General features: G+C 34.6%; 1 protein-coding gene across 1 annotated transcript in view; it reads right to left on the minus strand.

Moving 5' to 3' along the window:
- The window catches only part of LOC111045028, a 135,299-nt gene that overhangs the window by 62,429 nt on the left and 49,117 nt on the right, over positions 1 to 23,753 (minus strand). Inside the window, 2 exon segments of the mRNA XM_039431851.1 lie at positions 7,131 to 7,441; positions 7,443 to 7,503. Of these exon segments, the coding sequence (XP_039287785.1) occupies positions 7,131 to 7,441; positions 7,443 to 7,503 (372 nt within the window).

Consider the following 23,753-nt stretch of genomic DNA (forward strand, 5'->3'; position numbering starts at 1 on the left):
GACAATAGTTTGCATTATAACGATTTTCCTCTGATTTCAAGAATGGAAAGTATCAAGAATGAGTAGTCCTGTAAAAATTATAATTGATTTAACCTCTTTGGATTAACGTGATAGATTCACCACAAAGTTGAATGAAAAATACTCGCTATGTTATAATAATTCTTTCAAGACTCTTCAACTAGCAAATTATCATTTTATAAATTGTATTTTTCTTCATGACATTCAATTACTGAAAATTGGACTAATATTATTTCAACTTGCAGATCCTCTGGTATTAAATATGGTGGACTTGAAAAAAATGTTCATTGGTTCCATTTTTGATTAACAATTCTCTTCTCACCTATGAAAGCAATTTGCGTGAAAATATGTACGAAAAATAGTTGATCATCAAATCTTAGAAAAGATATAACTTTCCCTTTCAGCTGTAATCATCATTATTTTCAGCTGTAACCATCATTATATTCAAAATCTTTTATCTAACCTTCTCAAAATCTCTTATCTCGATCTCAAATCTTGTTGGAATAAGAAGGAATTCATTTAAATAAATGTGCTTCATCTTCTATAGATGAATAGTAGGCGAACTCATTCATTGGGAAATATGAATAGAGTTGAGCATTTTCTTATACTTCTAAAATATGGAGCATATGCTTCATTTTCTATGAATAAACGTGAGCAAAACCTTTTGCTCATGCTCATCAAAAAAATGGTTTGAGCGTTCGCTCAAAAGTAAAAGCTTATGCTCAAAATTGTATGAATAAACTAGAGCATTTGCTCAACTTTTGAAGCAAATGCTCCAAAAGAGGTGAGTCTAGTCTGGAGCAGCTTATCACCTTTTGTTCATAGTGAAATGGCTCATTATCTCAGTTTGGTATGATTCAAGCTCTATCAATCACCAAGTTGATTCAAAAGCCCCAATGAAGCATACATCTATCTTCTTCACGGTTCTATGAGACCATACACGTCCCATATACTTCACGTACTGATGAGACCGAAGCAGCGACGAATATAAGAAAGACTCTCATAGAAAGAAGAAATACGAGACTCGTCTAAGTGAATTCCTGTCCTGCACACTCGAGTGCTGGAGCTCGCAGCTCTCATAAACCGAGCTATTAAATACTGGCACCGTCATAAAAATAACCCGACAACCATCCTATGTCAACCCTCTCCACTCTTTGGGTACTCAGCGAAATTTTATAAATCATACCATAATGACTAGCCATACTCTTCTATTACATACTATATCAACGTTTTCTTACCGTGTGGGCTATTAAATTCTGTATTGGATCATTTCTTATTCTAGACTTCGATGTGCTGCTTGGAGGAGAATATGGGAAATTTTATGTGAATATGGGAAATTCGATGGAAATATGTGGGGAATATTTATAGATACAAAGATGTTGGTCAGATAGCAAGATTAACCTATATCGAGAATGGTAATAAGAAAATCGGAGCTGAATAGTTCAGTGAATCTAGACGTTTCCAATGACATACTGCTTGCTATTATAGTTGACTTACGGTATTTAGATGAAAACGGTAGTGGTCATGAAATGTATGCGCAGTGGCCAGCCAGCTAGATTGCGTCATCGTCACCAAGCGAGGTTTTTAACACCTATTGGCATTTTATGAAACGTATTTTTGTAAAAAGAGATGATTGGATATAAAATGACGTCAGCACACCGGAATTTTAGCACAAACATGCGCGTGACACCTTCCGTCTTCTTCTATATACCGTGGACATACTGACTTTGAAAAGTGATATTGCAGTCCAAATTACTAATAAGATTGCAGTTTACTCCAAGATAAATGTTGAAGATTGTTTAATTGTTTGATTCACAATGATTGTAACGATGATTGCAGTAGAAATTGTAATTAAGACTTCAGTCTACTCCACGATAAATTTTAAATATTGTTTAATTGATTGATTCACAATTATTTTCGCAATGATTGTTCATCTTTGCAAATTTCACTGTGATATATTCAGAATTTATCTGATACTATTCTGAACCATATCAATAGATTTAGTGAATTTGGAAGTGTTAGTGACAAAAAATGAAAGTGAAAAGTGGATCTTCGAAAGTGAAACGTGGAAGTGATGATAATCCTTCATTCACCTCTAGAGCAGACTACAAGAAAAATGGGGTAGAGGAGAATAATATAATAGAATGAAAATTGAGAGACATTTTAAGAAGTAAAAACACACAAAAATATTTATTTTCCGAGAGGAAGGAATTAAAAAGGAGAACCAATAAGTTTAAAGTAAATAGTTCATACTGTTGTTCGAATTATAATTTTGAAGGATCAATAGAAGACTAATTGAGCAACCAGAACTCTATATCTAGATGTGAAAACACCTTTTCCTAACCAATGAAAATATGTAGTAGGCATACTATTGATTCATTCCGTCAATCATAAGTAATAGAAACATCATTCTTCAGGTTTTTGTTGTCACATAGTTGAAATCGCTATAGAGAGATTTATCACTTCAAACTATCAGTATTCCGTATGAATAACATGTTTCCCATTCAACCCATACTGCAAGTTTCAATTAGCTTCTCTAAGCATACAAATACCAAACCTGAGTGGTTCTTAATGTGACTTAATTTCGTACGATCACTAAAACAATAACTACAAGTTAATTGGAGGCCAATTGTGGCTATACAAAGATATCAAAGTGAATTAATTGAATTCGTAGCCATTGTGGTTCTGTGACTGCTAGTAGAGATTAGATTGACCGCTGTGTGATAAGAAAAGGTGGAACTAGCCAGCTCTGTATCGACTTTTAGCACCATCGCGTGCTCCACCAGATTATAATCTACAACATTGTTATTATTTAGTGTAAATAACAGTCCAGCTTTCGTGTAAACATTGTGTAAATAAAGACTGCAGCCTCATAACAACTGCTATGAGGAACAATATAATAACCCCTTCAACTCTCGGTCTTCGCTACACTACAGAAAGGCGAAAAAACGAGTCAAAATGGTGAATAGCATGCTAAAAAGAAGTTGCACCAGTTTATACCTCCTATTGGAATGACCTAAATTGTATGTTTGGTTTGCAATGTCTGTCTGCGATATTCGGTTAAAGTTTGGAGTGTGGGTTGGATGTGTTTGAAACATGTTCCAAACTATCCCAGCCAATTAAACTGTTGGCTCGTATGAGGGATTGCATTCCTATGAGATTACATTAATTGAGTATTTGATATTCGATGGAGAACTCAGTCATATTTGACAAACTCAGCACTGAGTTTTTGATTAATTCTCGCTACTCAACTGCATTGCGCTTCTTATTTATTCCTTGAACACAAGAGTAATTACTATGATTTTGATTAAAGCATCAATTGAGTATTTTAAATTCGATAAAGAATCAGTCATATTTGACAAACTCTGCACTGAGTTTTCAATTCATTCTTGTTACTCAAATGAACTGAGCAACTCATATATTCCTTCAAAACAAGTGATTACTATGATTTTGAGAGGAAAAATGACCTGAAGTTCGAACCAGAACACTCTCTATAAATGATTGTTCATGATTGACGAACTCTGCACTGAGTTTTTAATTCATTCTTGCTAGTCAAATGCACAGAGCTACTCATTTATTCCTTCAACAGAAGTAATTATTATGATTTTGAGAGGGATAATGACCTGAAATTCAAATCAGAACCCTCTCTGAATTGATTGATCATATTTGACGAACTCTGCACTTAATTTTTAATTCATTCTTGCTAGTCAAATGCACAGAGCTACTCATTTATTCCTTCAACACAAGTAATTACTATGATTTTGAGTGGAAAAATGATATGGTGTTCGAATCAGAACTCTCTCTTAAATTATTCTCCATATTTAATGGACTTTCAATACTGAGTTTTAATTCATTCTTGCTACTTAAATGCACTGAGCTACTACTTATTTATTCCTTGAACATAGCAATTACTATGTTTTGAAGAGGAAAAATGACCAGAAGTTCGAATCAGAACTTTCTCTGAAATGATTGTTCATATTCGACGAACTCTGCACTGAGTTTCTAATTCATTTTTGTTATCTAAATGCACTGTGCTACTTATTTCCTTCAACACAAGTAATTACTATGATTTGAAGAGGGAAAATGAGTAGCAGTTTGTAATAGAACTCTCTCGAAAATGATGGAAAACATCACATCATATCGCAGATCAAGTCAAGTTTCCAATTAATTAACGCACTTTCCATTGCCCACGCATAGGGAGAATAGGGAGGATGGGGAGAATAGAAAAGGAACGAATTCAGAAAATTATAGATGGGATGTATGGATACGTTTTCCATAGTCGTCTCCCTACAAGGATACGGTAATTTGCCTGTTCATACATCAATCTCCCCATCACATCCATCACGTTTTTATGAATAAATTTTTTCATAAGAGGTTGTCACTAAGAGGAGTCTTTTTGGATTGAATGAAAAAGGCTAAGAAATTGTCAAAAACCACTGATTTATTGATAATTAGAAAGACCGGTTTCGGTTATTACACCATTGTCAATCTCTGATAAACTAAAACTAAATACAAGAGCAGCAGAATTTATACTAGTAGGCGAGTACTGCTATTGGTCGAGGGCATGAACGCCTGCCATTGGCCTATCTAGACAGTCTCCTCCCCCTCAACGGTGTGACAAAATGGTGTGAAACACTTGTTTTCTTGGTTCTTATTTTGTACTCAAAGTAAATTTTATTATCATGGCGATTCTGTTGCTTAAGCCGCCATTTTGTCACACCGTTGAGGGGGAGGAGACTGTCTAGCTAGGCAAATGGCAGGCGTTCATGCCCTCGACCAATAGCAGTTCTCGCCTACTAGTATAAATTCTGCTGCTCTTGTATTTAGTTTTAGTTTATCAGAGATTGACAATGGTGTAATAACCGAAACCGGTCTTTCTAATTATCAATAAATCAGTGGTTTTTTTGACAATTTCTTAGTCTTTTTCATTCAATATGAATAATTACCACAATATCAACTTCTCAACTACACAAAAAGTCTTTTTGACTGTAAATGAATATGATGCAACAAATTCATCAAATATACATCATTTATAATCCACATTCTATTCCAAAAGCAGAAATGAATAAATTAGCTGTTGACAGGTAACTCAAATAACTAACAAAACCTGAAAACAAAAAGCAATATAATATATTATCTCATTATCAGCCTTTCATTTGCAGCTGGAGTGAATAATGGGGCAATAAATATTTACCACCAATCGCATGCTAGCTCTGTTCATGATCACAGTCTGTCAGAGGCATTAGTTTGCCAAGTCTGCACTATTTGTCTCATCAGACAAGTTTACTAGTTTCCGGAGCTTAGAAGAGATATTGATAGTACTGTCAGTCGCATTGATACTAGTTTTAGTCTAGTATCCTAGTATCCTAGTATTCAGTCGGGTCCCTGCTGTACTTGGAAATCAGCTACAAGTCTTCGCGAGTGAATCGATTTGTCTCATTCGCTGCAGTTCGATTCATGAATTATAGATGAGCGATTTTCCGTCGAGAGAACTCCGAACCGGAGAGAATCCATTTCATTAGCGATAAGACGTACATTGATTGAAGTAAGTAGCTGCACGTCAAGTGATAGAATAAGAGTTTTATTTTCACTCCAAGATCAGCTACTGGGGAATTAATAGTTCAAGGAGTTGAGTGTCTAGGTTCAAAGTACTGCTCGTAGACTACATGGTATAAAGGTGCGAACAGAGCGAGTAAGTCATGATGTAGATCATGTTGATATTTATGCAGGAGGAGATGGCATGATATCTGTCTTTGGTCTCTCATGGAATACAACTTCATGAACATGGAGAAAATCATTATCAACTTCTTTTTCATATAACTCATTCCTATCAAAAACCAATTGGAAGTTTCTATCATGTATCTTACTCGTTTAAGAGACTCTCGAATAACCGTAAAATTGCAGAAAAAATGAGAAAATGAAAATAATCATTTTTCAATTAGTTGTAACTTTTGAACGGTATTGAAATCAGAAAAACGATTTATGGGAGCGGAAAGAGGAGAAAATTCTCTACAACCTTGACTACTTTTTTTGTTTTTTTATCTGAAGTTTTTCACAAGATAGGCAACTATTATGAATATGCGAAAAAAATTTGATACGTTAATCATTTCCACAGTCTCGAATATTCAAAGTTGCGTATGTTGTGAAACACTACGGATAAAAAATCGAAAAAGTAGTCAAGGTTGTAGAGAATTTTCTCCTCTTTTCGCTCCCATAAATCGTTTTTCTGATTTCAATACCGTTCAAAAGTTACAACTAATTGAAAAATGATTATTTTCATTTTCTCATTTTTTCTGCAATAATGAATAGTATGTATGAATAGTAATGAAGAGTAATAATGAATTTAAGTTGAAATCAAGTGACGAATCAGTGTGTGATTACATAACCTTAACTTTTGGACAACATTAACATTTTATCAAAATTTTTGGAGAGAAATAGTACAGGCTCAGTCTAGTTATTCCTCTAATCTCATAATTTGCATTATGATTATATCATTTTATTTTTTAAAATTTTTTATCCCACTGACCACCTATGGAAGGGGTATGACGAATTTGTCAATTATATTCTAAGTCGTCAATCTTTGTATTTCATTATGTGAAAAGAACTCCTCACTGTAATAAGGACAAACCTGCAACAATTCCTCCCTTACCTTAATTCTAAACTTCTCACCTGTGAGAGCCTTAACACACTTGTTGGCAATGAATTATAAAGCCGAATTCCTGAACTCGTTACCCCCCTCTCATAGTTCGATGAATGTCGTCTCTGAGGTTTTGTCTATATCTGGTATTGTATGAGGGGAACAACTCTCCTGTATTGAACCTATCTTTATTTTCATCAATAAAACAAAGAGCCTCCAAAATATATACACCTGGTAGTGCGAGAATCTTTAACTACCAGGTGTATATATTTCTAGTGTTTTATTTATTTATTAATTCGTGGACAGAATCACAAATCATATAAATATGATTAGGAAGGAACAACAGGATTGGCCCAAATCTATTCCATTCCCAAATTTTGATAAATTAATAAAATGTCCAAATTTTATTTTATTTGAAAATAAATTCATTTATTCTATACAATAAATGAATGAAAGTAATAAAGAAGTTACTCACCATAAACAATCATCGTCTTGATCATGAAATCCTCATCATCGAAAGTGGAGACGGCACACTTGTATTCGCCAGCCAAATCCGTGGTGGGATTGAGGATATACAACGCCCTATGCATGGTGGCAGGGTGCCGGCTAGCCCTATGTTCTAGATTCAACCTCCCTCTGAGAACACCAAGCTCCTGGGGTTTGTTGCCTGGTATCCATTGGTAGACGGGCGAGGGTGTTTTGTTAAAGAACCACTTGACGACCAGACCTGAGTCGGCCTGCGTCTCGTCCGGGCGAAGCGAGTACTCGCAGTCCAGCAGCACTGATGCGGGATCCGTTGCGGACCGCCGGCGGGACGCGGAGTGCAGTAATTTGTACTCCCAGAACGCCTGCAACATGGAAAAAATACAAAAATCAGATATAGCAGACCATGTTAAAACTATCTGTAATCAACAAAAAATGTTTATCATCACAAAATTATAACTGTCCACAGAAACCTATCTGAGTAGGTAGAATTGATGGTGATGAGAAAACTCTCCATAATAAGAAAACAAAGATATTGTCAAATTTCACTAAAAATTTATTATAAACTTTAAAACAGTACCATGGTTCTAAGTTTTGGTAAAAAATTCACGTTTAATGCGTTGGTGAACGTTTTAAAGTTTTTAATAAATTTTTAGTGAAATTTGACAATATCTTTGTTTTCTTACTATCTGAGTGATAATCACCTAATAAACTCAGTGGAAATGATAATAGGACATGATTCCCCAATTTCTGTTCTCCTCGCTTTCTCTATAGGTGTGGTTCAAGTATATCCGATATTATAATTATTTTAATTGTTTATTCTAGTTAATGATCGACTATATCTCAAATATAAAAATCTGGTGTGGCGCACTCACACAACTTTCCTTGCCGTTATGAAATTTGATCACCTGACGCTAGTGTTCCCGCGCATCAAAAGTCTACTATTCAAAGATTTGATCCAGCTGATGACAGGGCAATAACGCTGGAGACCCACGAGGTCTGCAATCTCTTCATTGTGAATCATTTAATAGAATCAACAGTTTGCTAACAGTTAGCAATTGGATAATCACATTTTCTCGAATTTCGAGCTTATTTTTAATTTTAGGTGAAAATGTTACTGAACATTAATTGTAGAGATTCTCATGTTCAATCTTTCCCACTCTAATTTTTTTGTTTAAATTGTATCTGAAGCCTGATAATTGAGAATCTAAAATCAAACTTTTCATAGATGGGGCGGAGCTCCTGAAATTTTTACAGATATGGGACTTGTGGCAGTTGATAGTGTTTATCGATAACTATTTCAGGTACAACTTTAATCAAAATCGTTGGAGCCGTTTTCGAGAAAATCGCGAAAAACCTTGTTTTTGAAATCATTTTTGCCATTTTAGCCGCCATCTTGTATCGCATTTGATCGAAATTGTTCGTGTCGGATCCTTATATTGTAAGGACCCTACGTTCCAAATTTCAAGTCATTCCGTTAATTGGGAGATGAGATATCGTGTACACAGACACACATACACATACACACATACACACACACACACACACACACACCACAACACACACACCACACACACACACACACCACACACACACACATACAGACCAATACCCAAAAACCACTTTTTTGGACTCAGGGGATCTTGAAACGTATAGAAAGTTAGAAATTGGGGTACCATAATTTTTTTCGGGAAGCAATACTTTCCTTACCTATGGTAATAGGGCAAGGAAAGTAAAAAACTCGCAAATGAGAAATATGTTGCTTCATGATTCAATAATACATTTTCGTAATTGGGATTGAATATTTTTATTTATGCCATTGATAATCACAAGTCATTATTATAATATAATATGATTGGGAGAAGACAACGTGCATAGCGCATGGGCCATACTGATGGTTTCAGTCTTCTAGCGGTGCATTATATTTCAGTAGCCTATAAACAATTTGGTAACTGTTTGGAATTGGGTAAAGATAGAGCTATCTGCTTAGTCTAATGACATACAAGGATAGCAGGCCAAGGATACTGATTTTTGACCGAACGTAGTGAGGTCTATGTTTTAAGTCGGATTTTCTTTTGTCTGTACGTAACGTGATTATGGCCAAACGCGTTGATATAATTCGATGAGATTTGGCAGGGATATTCCTTTTTCAACTGCGCGTCGATGTATACACTAGGTTTTTTAAATTCTGCATTTTAAGAATAATATGAAAAGAAAAGGAATTCCTTCAAAATTTATTCTATTCCTCCATACTTTGATATCACTATAAATATATCATCTACTCCGAAGATAGGATTAATCAGACTATAGAATATTATTCATAATCAATCAGCTGACAAGTGGATTATTCATTGAATGCATTACACAGATGTCTGCTTGGAGAAGCTGTGTATATTTCTATAAGGTCCATGGTTTCAATATTTTGTTTCGCATCCATGGTACATATTATTATGCCTGTCCATCAGAATAAAAATTCTAACATTTGAAAAAAAAACAAATTTAATAGGTGATTAAAATAATTAAATGAACTAAAAAATGCTGAATAAATTATAATATTTTCGATTGAAAAAGTCAATTTTTAAATATTTCAGAAATATTTCCATCAGATGGAAAGATTATCACGGATCTGGATGAATTATCATATGGAATACAAATTGGAACGTGAACTGAGTTTGTGAAAATTTCAAACAGGTGACTTCAGATACTTGTGGAAGAAAACTGCTTGAGGTCTACTGTTCACAGAACTACTGGTATAAAATGAATCACACTATAGAAAGGTTGGTAAACACGTCATGAACTTAAAATTCTCTCTCATGACTTTTGTATCAGTAACTAGATAATTGATAGTTTGCTAATTTGATTATTAGTGAGCTTCACCGTTAGTAGACAGAAGATTGATCACTCACAGGAGTAAGATTCAAAGTGGTGGGGGTAACGCCAGCGTGACGTCACGTGTAGTAAAGAAGTGATAGAGTAACCACACTGAGCATACAGTTTATTCACTGTAGCTTCAAATAGATCGTCGTCTAATCCCCTTAAAATTGACCAAGAACTTTAAAATTCTCTGTACTTATAGGGAATGAGCCACACCGATTCTAATAATATAGTTAAATATATCAATTTTAAGTTCATTCAGCATGTATGAATGAAATGAAATGAAGTTTTTCAAATATCTAAAGACGTGAAATGAAAAAGTTAATAAGCTGGAAAATTGTTAGTAGACAACGTTATACTATAATAATTTCACCGAATAAAAATATAATACTAACCCATAAAACAATCTTGATAAACCAATGCATTGCAATAAACCGATCCCAATAAATCCGATGCATTTCATTCATTTGAATGCACTGAACACATGTTCTACAACTGTACTACGAAAATCAAAATATCTCATCCCTAAAAATCTGGTGTGGCGCACTCACACAACTTTCCTTGCCGTTATGAAAATTTATCACCTGACGCTAGTGTTACCGCGCATCTCAAGTCTACTATTCAAAGATTTGAGTCAGCTGGTGACAGGGCAATAGCGCTGGAGACACACATGAGGTCTGCTATCTCTTCATAGTGAATGATTCAATAGAATCAAAAGTAATTTGCAATTGAATAATCACATTTTCTCGAATTAAAAGCTTATTTTCAATTTTAGGTGAAAATGTTACTGAACATTAATTGTAGAGATTTCCATGCTCAATCTACTCCACTTGATTTTTTTGTTTCAATTGTATCTAAAGCCTGATAATTGGGAATCTATCTGCATTGATGAGGCGGAGCTCCTGAATTTTTTACAGATATGGGACTAGTGGCAGTTGATAGAGCTTATCAATAACTATTTTAGGTATGAATTTAATCAAAATCGTTGGAGCTGTTTTCGAGAAAATCGTGAAAAACCCTGTTTTTGACAAAATTATCGCCATTTCAGCCGTCATCTTGAATTGCATTTGACCGAAATTGTTCGTGTCGGATCCTTATAGTGAAAGGACCTTAAGTTCCAAATTTCAAGTCATTCCGTTAATTGGGAGATGAGATATCATGTACACAGACGCACATACACACACACACACACACACACACACACACACACACACACACACACACACACACACCACACACACACACACAGACCATACCCAAAAACCAGTTTTTTGGACTCAGGGGACCTTGAAATGTATTGAAATTTAGAAATTGGGGTACCTTAATTTTTTTCGGAAAGCAATACTTTTCTTACCTATGGTAATAGAGCAAGGAAAGTAAAAATTCACAAGCTGACGTATAGCCAAACTATAAAATATAAATACGACCTAGAAGATGAAGAAACCTTGAGGGTTTGAAAGGGTAGGTTAAAAGGTTAGGTATTTGATTTTAAATGGCAAAATGCTTGTATTATTCAAATGTTTTGATAATTATTGTAAAGCAGAAACAGAAAGCTTGTATATCAGAGCACGTTTATGTAATAAAATGTGGTTATACGTCACCGTATGATTTTCAAGAATGCGATATTTTGCCTACTTTTTACTACAGCCTACGTCACGGCTGCAGTTCCCCCACTCCAATTGCATGTCAACTTAAATACTATAGATGAGTGACCAACCTTCTGTCTATTAGCTTTGAGTGAGCTCTACATATCCTGAATGCTTATGAGAAGCTGTTCAAAATATCTCGAATACGTAACTTCCAAGAATACGTAACAATACCAACCGACGATAATAAAAGTGTACTCTCTAGAGAAAGTTCGAGAGCAGAAAAGTTTGGTGCACTGTAGGGATTGTGTGAGGAGTTTCTAGGGAGCTTCACTTTCTTTCCGCCAAAAAAGTTCAATATTGGAATGAAAGTGACCTCTCAGAATTTTATTAATACCAGATACGGAGACGGAAGAAGAGTTTCCCTCGAGTGAAATTGGACATGAGTTTTCCGGACAGAAATATGTTGGCAGATCTTGATGGCCAATAAGCTACTTGTTTCATTACCTATAAATAGGAATGTATAGCAATATGTATGAACCATATTATTGGAGATGAGTATAGGAATATTAAAGTATAGGAGGAGACATATATATGAACCCACGGTACAACTTTTTGCCCAATGTGAGGAGTGTCGCAAAAGGAGAGTTATTAGAGAAAGTTTCCTGGAAAATCTCTCTTATTTTCGTTCCTGCTCTTCTTCACCAAGTAGTAGGCCTACTTGTCCACTTTGGTTCTTCTTCTCCTTCTTTCTATCTTCAACGTTCAGCTACCTCTAGTTTTTTCCTTCATTGTACGGGTTTTAAGCCTTCTTTCGAAGCTTTCCTCTGCTTCCTCTGATTTTCATCATCCACTTGTTCTTTCCCTAAGCTCTGACTTTTTCCACTCCTCTGTTTATTACCCAACGCATTAAGAATTTAATATTTGTAAAATGAATCTAAATTTATCTCTACTTCTTCTTCTTCTTCAATCAGGGATTAGGCTATTGCCTGTTCCGACTCACATTCAGCTTGTAATAGAATAAAAAAATAATAAATAAAATCTATAAATTAATAACATCAATATAATTTAATCTAATATCATCATAAGCATCACTACAATCTACTGTTTTTATTTTATAATAAATATAATGATCATTGTGATCTTTTTCGTGGCCTGCATATGTCTCGTCTGCCTACCGGTTTATACTCAATAGGAAGCCTATCAGCTGACATTCGTTCCACATGCTCTTTCCATTGCTGACGATAAGATGCAACTCTCTGATTCAGGCAGAAGATATTCAGCTCTTTCCGTATATCCTCATTCCTGATGTGATCTCTTCTGTCACAGACCTTAGTTCTGCGAAGAAATCTCATCTCAGCTGTCTGCACTTTACTCTCAAGTGGTATTTGATGTTACCCACGATTCACTACCATAGAGTAGTAGTGGAGCTGCCATTGTCCTATAAAATTTCATTATCGTGCTTGTGGTAGCTTTCTTTCCAATGTCCTTCTGATACTTCCACAAATCATTTGGAATCTTCCTACCTTCTTCTCTACATCCAATTCATCTTTATAACTAATTTCACAACCCAGATATGTGAACTGAGACACCTGCTCCAATACTTTGTTGTCTATCACAATCTTCGATCTTATTGGGTACTTTCCTTTAAAAGCCATGATTTTGGTCTTTACTCTTTACTCATGATTATCTTTACTCCATTCCCTTTCTCCACCTACTATTTTCCCCCTCTTCCTTATTTTTCTTGTCCACCTTCTTTATCATCCTCTCTTACTCTATTTCTGTCTCTTCTTCCTCCTATTCTTCTTCATCTTCTTTCTTTTCTCCTTCTTCTTCTTCTTTTTCTTCTTCTTCTTATTCTTCTTCTTCTTCTTCTTCTTCCTTTCTTTCTTTCTTTTCCCCCTTCTTCTTGCCATTTTTCTCTTTTCCTCCTTTCTCTTCTTCTTCTTTTATCTCTCTCTCCTTTTTTCCAATTTTCTCTTTCACTGCCAACTTATGATTTTCTCCTTGTTCAGTCACTAATCCACGATGTCATTAATTGCTAATCGACGTGCATTGATGAGTAATTGTAGTATTGGGTGGGCGCAACCCGTGTCAGAGCCGAAATTCTCCGACGAAAATATAAATCCAGTGGGCCGTGAATTCGCAGAAAGTGCTGAACGCACAATACCTAGCCTAATCTTCTTCCAAATACCTTTTATATTGTCACGCCCCTTATTCTCCTCCATTATTGAACAGGTAGGCATGCCTATTGATATGATGCTCGCAGGATCATAATATGGCTTCCAAACTCCATGCTCATGATATAGAACTTTCTTGAGGAATCTCATCGTAGATCGTGTTCTTTTATAATGTATAGTTTACTACTATAGCTGTACCAAATAGCTTGTAGATTGATGATCTATGATATTCCTAATCTGAAGAAAAAAAGTTGAGGAGACTTAAAAAAATATCGCGTTGCCAAATTTTCTGTGCAAACCCACATACTTGAATATTCTCAATTCAGCAACAAAGTCCATGCAAGGTGGATTCATTGTATATATCCAGCCATTCTGTAAACCCACATACTTGGTACACCCTTGTACAGTTTGTAACATATTAAAATTTGATAGGCAAGCAAAATCGCTAATTGGAAGAATTTTATAGGTCTGAAGTAAAACAGCTGCTATTCTATTATCGCCAAATGCGATAACAACAAATGAAAGATTAGATAATAACGGGTACCATGGCTAAAATTAGAACAGCCGAATAGAAAAGAATTTTATTTGCTACTTATTATATTATATAAAGTATTGGAAAATTTGAGGTTAGGCTTAAAATACCTAATGATCGGCGACCTAATCGATCAAGTCGTATAATGTGAAATCTAGCCAGACACCTTGGTAAAAATTTGTTGTAAACAAATGGTATTCAACTAAAGGATTTTGAGACAAGCAGCAGCAAGTCGATACCTAATCTACATAGAATAGATGCATACTATTAATGAATTAAAAGCACATGGTAACGTTTCGTGCTAAAGAGCTAAAAAGTAGTGAGCCAATCTGTGATATATTATTTTTTTATATATATTTGTTCTTATATTTATTGTTTGTGCTTGTTGCTCTATATGTTTCCACATTTATTTGGTCTTTGATATTTACTTGTACAATATATGTATCAAAATTTTTATTTCATATTTATTTATCGAATTATCAGTATTGAAATATTAAGAAAGTTACCATCCGATCTTATTCTTCACAGAATAAGCTGGTTCACTCAGCGATATATTGCATTGATAATCAAATCTTTGGAAATAATACATTCCAGAGATTTATATAAATTGTCCAAGAGCAGTGAACTGCGGGAGCTCCTGAGCGAGCCTATAAGAATTTTAAGTTGTATTCTAAGAACCACAACCAGAGTTATATATTCTTGTACTCATGCTTTGCCGACTGCAGCCAAGCCAGGCAAACCGTTATTCACGTTAATAACGTCAGAAGTTCATGTGCAAATCCATATACTTGAATACTTTCAATTTAGTGAGACAGTCCATGCAAGATGGTTTCATTGGATATATCGAGTCATTTGGGCTTGTATATATAAAAGTCACAACACGGATATTTTCTCCAAGTTTCAATCTCATTTAAATCCCAATTTATCTCATTCACTATGAATCCGGATTCTTGGCACGAATCATGGTATCACCAAAAGAGAATTGATTCAATCAATCAAGTTTTATTGAACAAGGTATACACATTGGAGGTCCCACTAAACCCGAAGGTTTTTCAGTGGGTGCCTATATAAGTATAAATAATAAATCATAGTATCGTACATTACAAAAAATAAAGCTAACAAATTTGATAAGAGGAAGAGGAGAGAAAACTCAAATTGGGATTGAAGAAAATGAAAATTGAATCAAATTCTTCTTCTCCTTCTTCTTTCAAGGATTAGGCGTACACACCTGTTCCGGTTTCAAAGGATATAACTATTTATTCTACCATCTTTTCAGAGGTCTGCCAATATCCCTTCTACCGTAGGGTCTATATTTCATGACAGCCTTTGGTATCCTAGTATCTGGCATTCGTTCCACATGGTTTTTCCAAATCAATCTGTTTATTTCAAGTTGTGCAGCTAATGATGATATTCCTAACTCATTTCCAATATCATCATTGCGGAATCTGTCTAACTTTGTGCAACCTTAGAGTCAAATTCAATTTTTTAATGTTCTATCAATAGAATTGAACGAATTCTATATTGCTGACGACATTGAACAATGTCATAACAAAGTCAGTAATGGCAGATATATTATTGATAAGGTTATTGAAGGATCGATCGACATTCATGAAGAATATGATTGAATATCTGGTACAAGTTCCCGCACTTTTAATTGAATGAATTATCGAGGTATGTGTTGAGATCACATATGGATTTGATAATGATGTGGATCTGAAACTGAATAGATTTCTACATATATGTGGTACAATAAAACGCCGGTTGAAATACAGAACAAGGAAGGAGACACAATTTAAATTTTATAAAGTGATGGCGGTACCAACATTATTGTATGGAGCAGAAACTTGGGTTAACAAGAAGAAAACATTAAGCAGAGTTCAAGCTGCAGAGATGCGTTTTCTTCGAAGTGTGAAAGGTTGTACAAAGTTAGACAGATTCCGCAATGATGACATTAGAAATGAGTTAGGAATATCATCGTTAGCTGCACAACTTGAAATAAACAGATTGAACTGGAAAAACCATGTGGAACTAATGCCAGATACTAGGATACCAAAGGCTGTCATGAAATATAGACCCCACGGTAGAAGGGATATTGGCAGACCTCTGAAAAGATGGTAGAGTATATAGTTATATCCTTTGAAACCGGAACAGGTGTTTACGCCTAATCCTTGAAAGAAGAAGAAGAAGAAGAAGAAGAAGAAGAAGAAGATCGAGGTATGTTTGAAACAGATACAACTACACTCCAATTGAGATATTGAAGAAATTGAAAAGGTAAAAAGCACCAACCACTTGTCCAGAAGCCTACGTCGGTTCTCGCGGCACAAGAAGGAAATTATCAAGACGAGAACATAGATTACTTGTGGAGTGCAACGCGAAAGTATAAAACAAACAGCTCGGCCCACGATGATGATAAGAATTTATTTCAGACGGAGATTTTAGTTCAAGAAATGAATATTAATGGATTTGTTCAGCGCTCAGGGTTTCTTTGCATGGTCGGGGGGAGGGGTTACGATGAGAGGGTGGTTCAAGTAGTGAGTAAGGAAGGTAGATAGAGGGAGAGAATAAATGAGTGGGAGAAAGAGATTGAATCATGAGAGAAGAGCCCAAGTTAGATTGAGATATCTGAATGCCAGATCTTTTGCCGGAGTAGAAGTCATCCACTAAGTAACCGCTACGAGGGACTTTAATGTTAGTCTTTCTGCTTGCCAACGTCGAGGCCCGTCCATTCTGGAAATTGCTCCACGCAAATCCATTGTTTCTATCGAGAGGGTGGAGGTGGCGCGATGCATATCTTGTGTTGTTCAAATTGAACTTTCTTAATCGAAAATATGTTGGCTGAGGTTGTGAAAATATTTGAACGTGTTCGATTTTTCAAATGTCGCATTAGAAATTCTTCAAATCAGCGATGCCAAACATAATGCTACCATAGTATGATTCTATGAAGAATCAAGTCTTCAAAGCAGCACGTCTGTGTATATTGGTAGTTTAGTAAAGAGTGTCCGTATAATAATTAAAATCTGATGATAATTCATTCTTGTTATTCCATGATATCCTATTGTTTATTAAGGCATCGAGCCTCACAGATAATATTTCTTCATGAATCATCCCCATTACAAACTTTTTATATTATTCTTGAAATGTGTGTATTCAGGGCTACCTATTTCTAGTACACTTTTTTGAAATTAATATAAAATAATATGTGTTTTTATATTGTGTTTTTATTGGTTGTGTAGCTTTACTATTTTATCAAGAGGCTGTCAAGTGAGCTATTAGGGAGTTCGTGTGATAATTATTATTTCACAAAGAAATAATAAATGAGCAAAACATTGAAAAATGCAACTTTCAAACCACCCTCATCCCTTTAGCACAAGGGATAGAGATGGGGACTTTTGATATGATCACCCCCTAACTGGTCCCAACAAAGCTGCATAGTCAAAAATTGTGTTCAAAACATTCTCTCCAAATTCCTTTGTCAATTGGTCTATTTTTGCATAACTGAAGATCTCACACTCAACACTGAAGCTGCTGCAACAGTCGTGGGGATGTGTGTAAACTTGTGAAATTATACATAAAATTGAAGAGAATTCGATGCTTCATAAGCTCATGTTCAGCATGGATGTTTCCCATCGATATTCAAAAAGTTATAATAGCAAAAAATTGAGGGAAAATGTGTATTTTAAAAAATGCAAACATCTTTTAGAGCGGATATCTCAAAAAGTGAGAGAGAAAACGAGAGATCAATATTAAAGGAAATCATGTAAGCTTTAATTTCTTATAGAATAGTCATGTATTTGAAATGCATAGTTTTCGAGTTATATGCGAGAAACCAATAAATGGTACCTTTGAAACACCCCCACCCCCTCAACACAGTGGGTAGGGGTGGGGACTCTTGACATGTTTACCTCCTCACTACGCTAAACAGAACTGCGGGGACAAAAATTGTCTTCCAAACTTTTCCCTCTATAACACCTTGTTGACTTGGCTATAAGATCAATCAAGGAAATATCACTAACAACACTGAGGTTATTCGTTGAACACACTATCTTGCTTGAATCTTGGTTGTGTAGCATGAATACTTCATCAAGAAGCTGCCAAGGAGTAGAAGGAAGTTCGTGTGATGATTATTATTCTACAGAGAAATGATAATAAAAGGTATTCTTTATTTGTGAGATAGCATGCACCTAAGGTTAATCAAGGAAATTTCACCAACACCACTGAGGTTATCAAGCTATTGGAACCATAACTCAATTATGATATTAATCTCTTTTTAATTGAATTAAAAAGATGTTTAATCGTTGAGCACACTATCTTGCTTGAATAATTGTTCAGAATCATTGAAAACTCATCTTCTTATAAAACTTGTGAGATAGTGTGGTATTACACCCACACAAATCACAAATCAACAATGTCCAATCTACGATTAGTGTATTGTAATTGGTCTGTATTGTAAAAGTTCTGTTTGGAGCAGATTTATTATGAAACTTGATTCCCCCTTATCACTGGTTATAAAACTTTACTAGCTTCTACTATCATTTGCTCTGAATCTGATCAGATTTTATTTCAAGCAAGTATGGAAATTATATTGGAAATCTAGTCCAATGACAACGAGGTAACATATCATTCTGGTAGTAAATAAAATAGAGAGAAATCTCTATTAGACGGTACTAGGACTTTTAAATCCTTTCTACCACTCAGACTCGGTAGTCAAAGTCATAAAAAACTCAATATCATGATTGAGACTGATCAAATAAAATAAGTTTCTCTGATTCTTGGAGACAGATCTTCCAACATACAAGCAAACCACAGTAATTTCTTAGTACGATTCACAAACATACATCACAATTTTCTTATCAGATTATCGTTCAGGTTATAAATGGGATACCACTTCGAAGATTCTCAGAATTTAAGTAAAAATTCTGTTGACAGCAATTCGAAAATTTCAGAATCCACTTCAGCCAAACCAAGCACTCATGCCACTCATCTCTCGTTATTTTATTCATGGAATGGAACATCTCATCCACAAAATTATGGCTTTTCTGGAGAAGACAGAATACAGCAGGTTTCGATTTTAGAAGACAGAGAGAGAAAGAGTGATAAAGGCGCTGACTCCACCCACTAAATGCATTATAAATTTCGAGAAAATATTCAGGATTTCTTATTATCCAATAAAGTATGTACTGAAATGTAATTTTATTCAGAGTTTTAAATTAGAAATTTAAACTTGCTAATGCTTCAAACTTTGCATTGATAGAATTCTATTCAGGCCCGAATTTGTGTTCATGAGACGCTTTTGTGGTTCGATCATACAGCGAGCTTCTCACATTCATACGCAGAGCTGTTCAACAAGACAAGATTGTTAAATCGATAATAAACTGTGAATCGTTTAATACAAGGATAATCGTAAGTAAAAGGTGACACAAAAATAGCCTACAATGTATATAAATAATAAAATCAAATAAATGGTTACGCTATTCTAATAGCTCGCACTTAGTGTACTCATATTATTCAATTATTTAACATGAAATTTCAAAACACAACTAACCCCAACTACAATAAGGACATGTTTCGAACACTTAATACCGTCTAATCACTCAATTAAGCTGAAGTGGCATTACTTCCTGTTAATAACAATATATCTGAGACAGTGATAAGCTGATTGTGGCTGGAGGTAATAATACCGATTGTAATTAGGCGATAATTAGTCAATAGGGATTGTTCCCGAGTACAGATTCCTCAGTTCAAAGTACACAATCAGCAGCACACAATGGCATCGCAATTGACAATAACTTGAGGAATCTTGGAATGTTTGTAGGCGATACTGAAATGGTAATTCAAGTGGAATTCGATCATTGTTACTGAAATTGATAATGTTTATCATTTCCCAATATAATTAGGTACATCTGAGATACAATTCTATGATTGTAAGATTGTGATTACAATCGATACTCAGTTTCAACATCAAAACTCCATTGTTTGTTCATTATTTAACGTACAGCTCTACATAACAGAAAAATATGGATGATTCAACTGAAAGTTGAAAAGTGATATTGATTGATTCTATTTCCAATGCCAGATTTATTCGAAAAAACTAAAGGCAAACAGCGAATAATTACAGAGATAAATTACAAACTCGAATCATAGAGATAAAAAGAAGAGGAAAATTAAAATATTAATAAGATTACTTCATTGTTTTTATTAGTAGGATGATTGTTTTTAAAATGAGGCCAGATACTTATATAAAAATAAACGTTGGTACTATTTACGATAGTCCTGAGAAGAAAATGAGACATATCACTAGAATTGAAATGCATGAGATATAAAGAAGAACTTATTTCACATTCCCTACAGATTTATAACAATATGCAATTAAAAAGTCTAAAAATTGTATACATGTAACTTTGCATATGATTGAAGACAAATATCTATCAGGCTCAAATTCACTTGTACAACATCTCAATTATTAACATGATACTTCTAGTATGAATTTTTATACTGAATCTAAAATGGTTAAAAATTGGAACGCGAATTGAATCACTGCATTGTTACTGAAATTGTCAATTTTTATCGACAATGTTTTGTTGTTCAGCTCTTATACAACACATAAAATTTAGAAAAATATTGAACATTTGTTATAAAATGTTTCAACATTTATTTAACATAAAACGATTTCAACATTATCAAAACATATCGAATGAGTGAGACTACAAAACATGCAATTGCAATACTGAAATTCCTTGATAACAACGTAGCACAGTCTAGCCTTGTAATGAAAAAGTGGCTAATAATTTTTGTATCATGTTCGGCTTCAAAACTCGTTACTAGTCTGATAAAGCCAATCTGAAAAACCGTTCAAACCCATCAATAGGATTAATTATTTTTGAATAATTAATAAGTGACCCGTTTGCTTTTTTTACTCAGACTAAGCACTCATGGACTATTGAATATTTCATGCGATTTCATAAAAAAATTGAGTGTTTCAGTGGAGAATCAATGAATATTTAATTAGATCATGTCATCACATCATGCAATTCGGAAATAGATCTCTTTGTTGAATTTTTTCATTCATAAAACTGAAATTGTAGTTGATTAGTTGAGAAATTGGATCAATAAGAGAATAAAGAATAAAGAATAAATTGGTCCTCTCATCTATATCGGTAGGATTGTCACTTTATTCTTCATGTGATAACAAATCATTGGTGAGAGAGAGATGTTGATATAAAGCAACACGGAAATCCAAATAAAACAAGAAAGGAGAAAACAGGGTTTGAATAATGTACTTAATAGATTGAAGAGCCACGTGACTGTAGATGGAGCATCAGTAAATGAGAGGAAATTTTGATAAAGTCAAGAAACCGACTCTCAACAATTGTAAGCCTGGAAATCAGTTCCCTGATTTTATTTCAAATCTGATTTTGTAATGAGAAAGAAGGATATCGGTGAAATATTCCTTAGTTTCCTTTCAGGAACCCACTTGAAGTTATCTTTGTTGATTGATTTTGATGTATTTGTTGTCAGAGATTTGATTCAATGGACTTTCTTTCTTCAGCTGATTATTAGTATAATCACTGGGAGAATCACGATTCATAAGCCTATAGAATGGGAAGACATTCTTTTGTTTCGAGGAATCTCAATATAGATGGTCAAAATATTGATGATGATTGTTAATAACAAAGAAGATTATTATTATGATTAAAGGGTGAGAAGTGAACTTTGAACTTCTATTCAAACACATTATTCGAAATTATTCCACATTTCTTCAAATAGAACAATTTCCCAGGCCTTATCAAGTTGTTAAAAACTTCACACTGCGCTTTCTCGTTCATTAAACGAATAAATTTTATTTACTCGGTTGAAATTTTCAATGGAAGCAACAGGTGAATCCTCATGTACTTACTCAACTTAAAAAACAGAAAAAGAAGTAGTGCAACGTCAAGTTTCTATATTAATTATTACATTATATAGCTGATAGTGAATGTTTTTGTGATTTTTCTGGCTTCAAATTTATCAAGTTTTTTAATATTTTTCAATTTATTAATGCATTTTCAAGTGTAATAATAATTTGTTTCATCTTTCTGATCAACCGAGATACAATTTTTTTAGTATAATGTATATTTGGACTGTAAATTTTTGTGATCTTTATAAAAGTGTTTTCATAACCTCATTTGAACTATTTTTTTTTTCAAAATTAGGGAGAGGAACAGTTTTGGGGTTATCCTGTTGATTCTCTCCCAATCATTAATTTGATGTTGTGATTAAGGAATGTAATAAATGTAATGTAAGGATTAATCCTCCCACCATGTGGATAACTTGTGTCTTAGAAATGGGCTTATTGGTAGTGATGATGAATTAGATTATCCATCACTAGTTGCATTAGTGAATTGTATATTCAGATGTATTTCATATTGTATCCTTAGAATCCCTAACTTCCTGAATATTCAGTCTTTGGAGCTTCATAGTACAATTTGACGGAGAAACTCGACAGGAATGATGAATCGCCGTTGTTAATCGCTCAACCCTTCAATAACACAGTTGCTGCTTATCTTAGAAAGCTCGAAAGACTCTCCAAACTTGTCAGAAGTCCCTCAGGAGCCGAATTCTCACTTGGTGTTGATGACGTCACATGGAGTACCACAGCAGAGGTGGTCAACTGGACCGACCACCACTGTATATATACTGCTAGTATGGGACTTGATGGAGCAATATAGATATAGGCCAGCGGTCGGCTTGATTGATACTGGCTTTCCAAACAAGATTAATGTTGTGTGAAGAAGGCGATATCAATTACGTGCTCCATAAATCACTCACTCTCAACTCAACTGTCCTCTCTGCTTCAACTCGTCTTCCTCTTTCTTCTCTTCTTCTTCTTCTTCTCTTCTTCTTCTTCTTCTTCTTCTTCTTCTTCTTCTTCTTCTTCTTCTCCACCTTCTTCTTCATCATCTCCTTCTTCTTTACAGTCTCTGTATCTTCCTCTAGTATTAGTTGTGAGACCACAGTGAAGAGATTATAAGCTACAGGAGATCATAAATACAATTGAAGTGTTATTTAATTGGTAATTTTCGATGTTGAACTGATAATGTTGTCGTTAAAAATGTTTTCCTACAGTTACCTTGAAAAGTGACTATTCATGCACTGATTACAGAACGCAAAGAATCACTTTTCCGCTCTAGTGCGCAAAGTATTACTTTGCGTACTGTTAATACTCTGCGAAACTGTTAGAACAATACGAAATTTTCAAACACCTCCACTATGACAAATCCAACTTATTAAATGATCAACTTAACTTCAAATCAAATGTAATATTTTCCCACATTTTGGCCACACAGTCCAACCCATAAGAGCAAGCGCCCCTGGTGTCAGGCTGATGAAGCTCCTCTTCAGGAGTGAAATGCATTCCTCAAGACTCCAAAAAAAGTAAGTGTTTTCTCAAATATTTACTAGTAACA

Source organism: Nilaparvata lugens, chromosome 7 (assembly GCF_014356525.2).
Source record: "Nilaparvata lugens isolate BPH chromosome 7, ASM1435652v1, whole genome shotgun sequence".
Taxonomy (NCBI): Eukaryota; Metazoa; Arthropoda; class Insecta; order Hemiptera; family Delphacidae; genus Nilaparvata; species Nilaparvata lugens.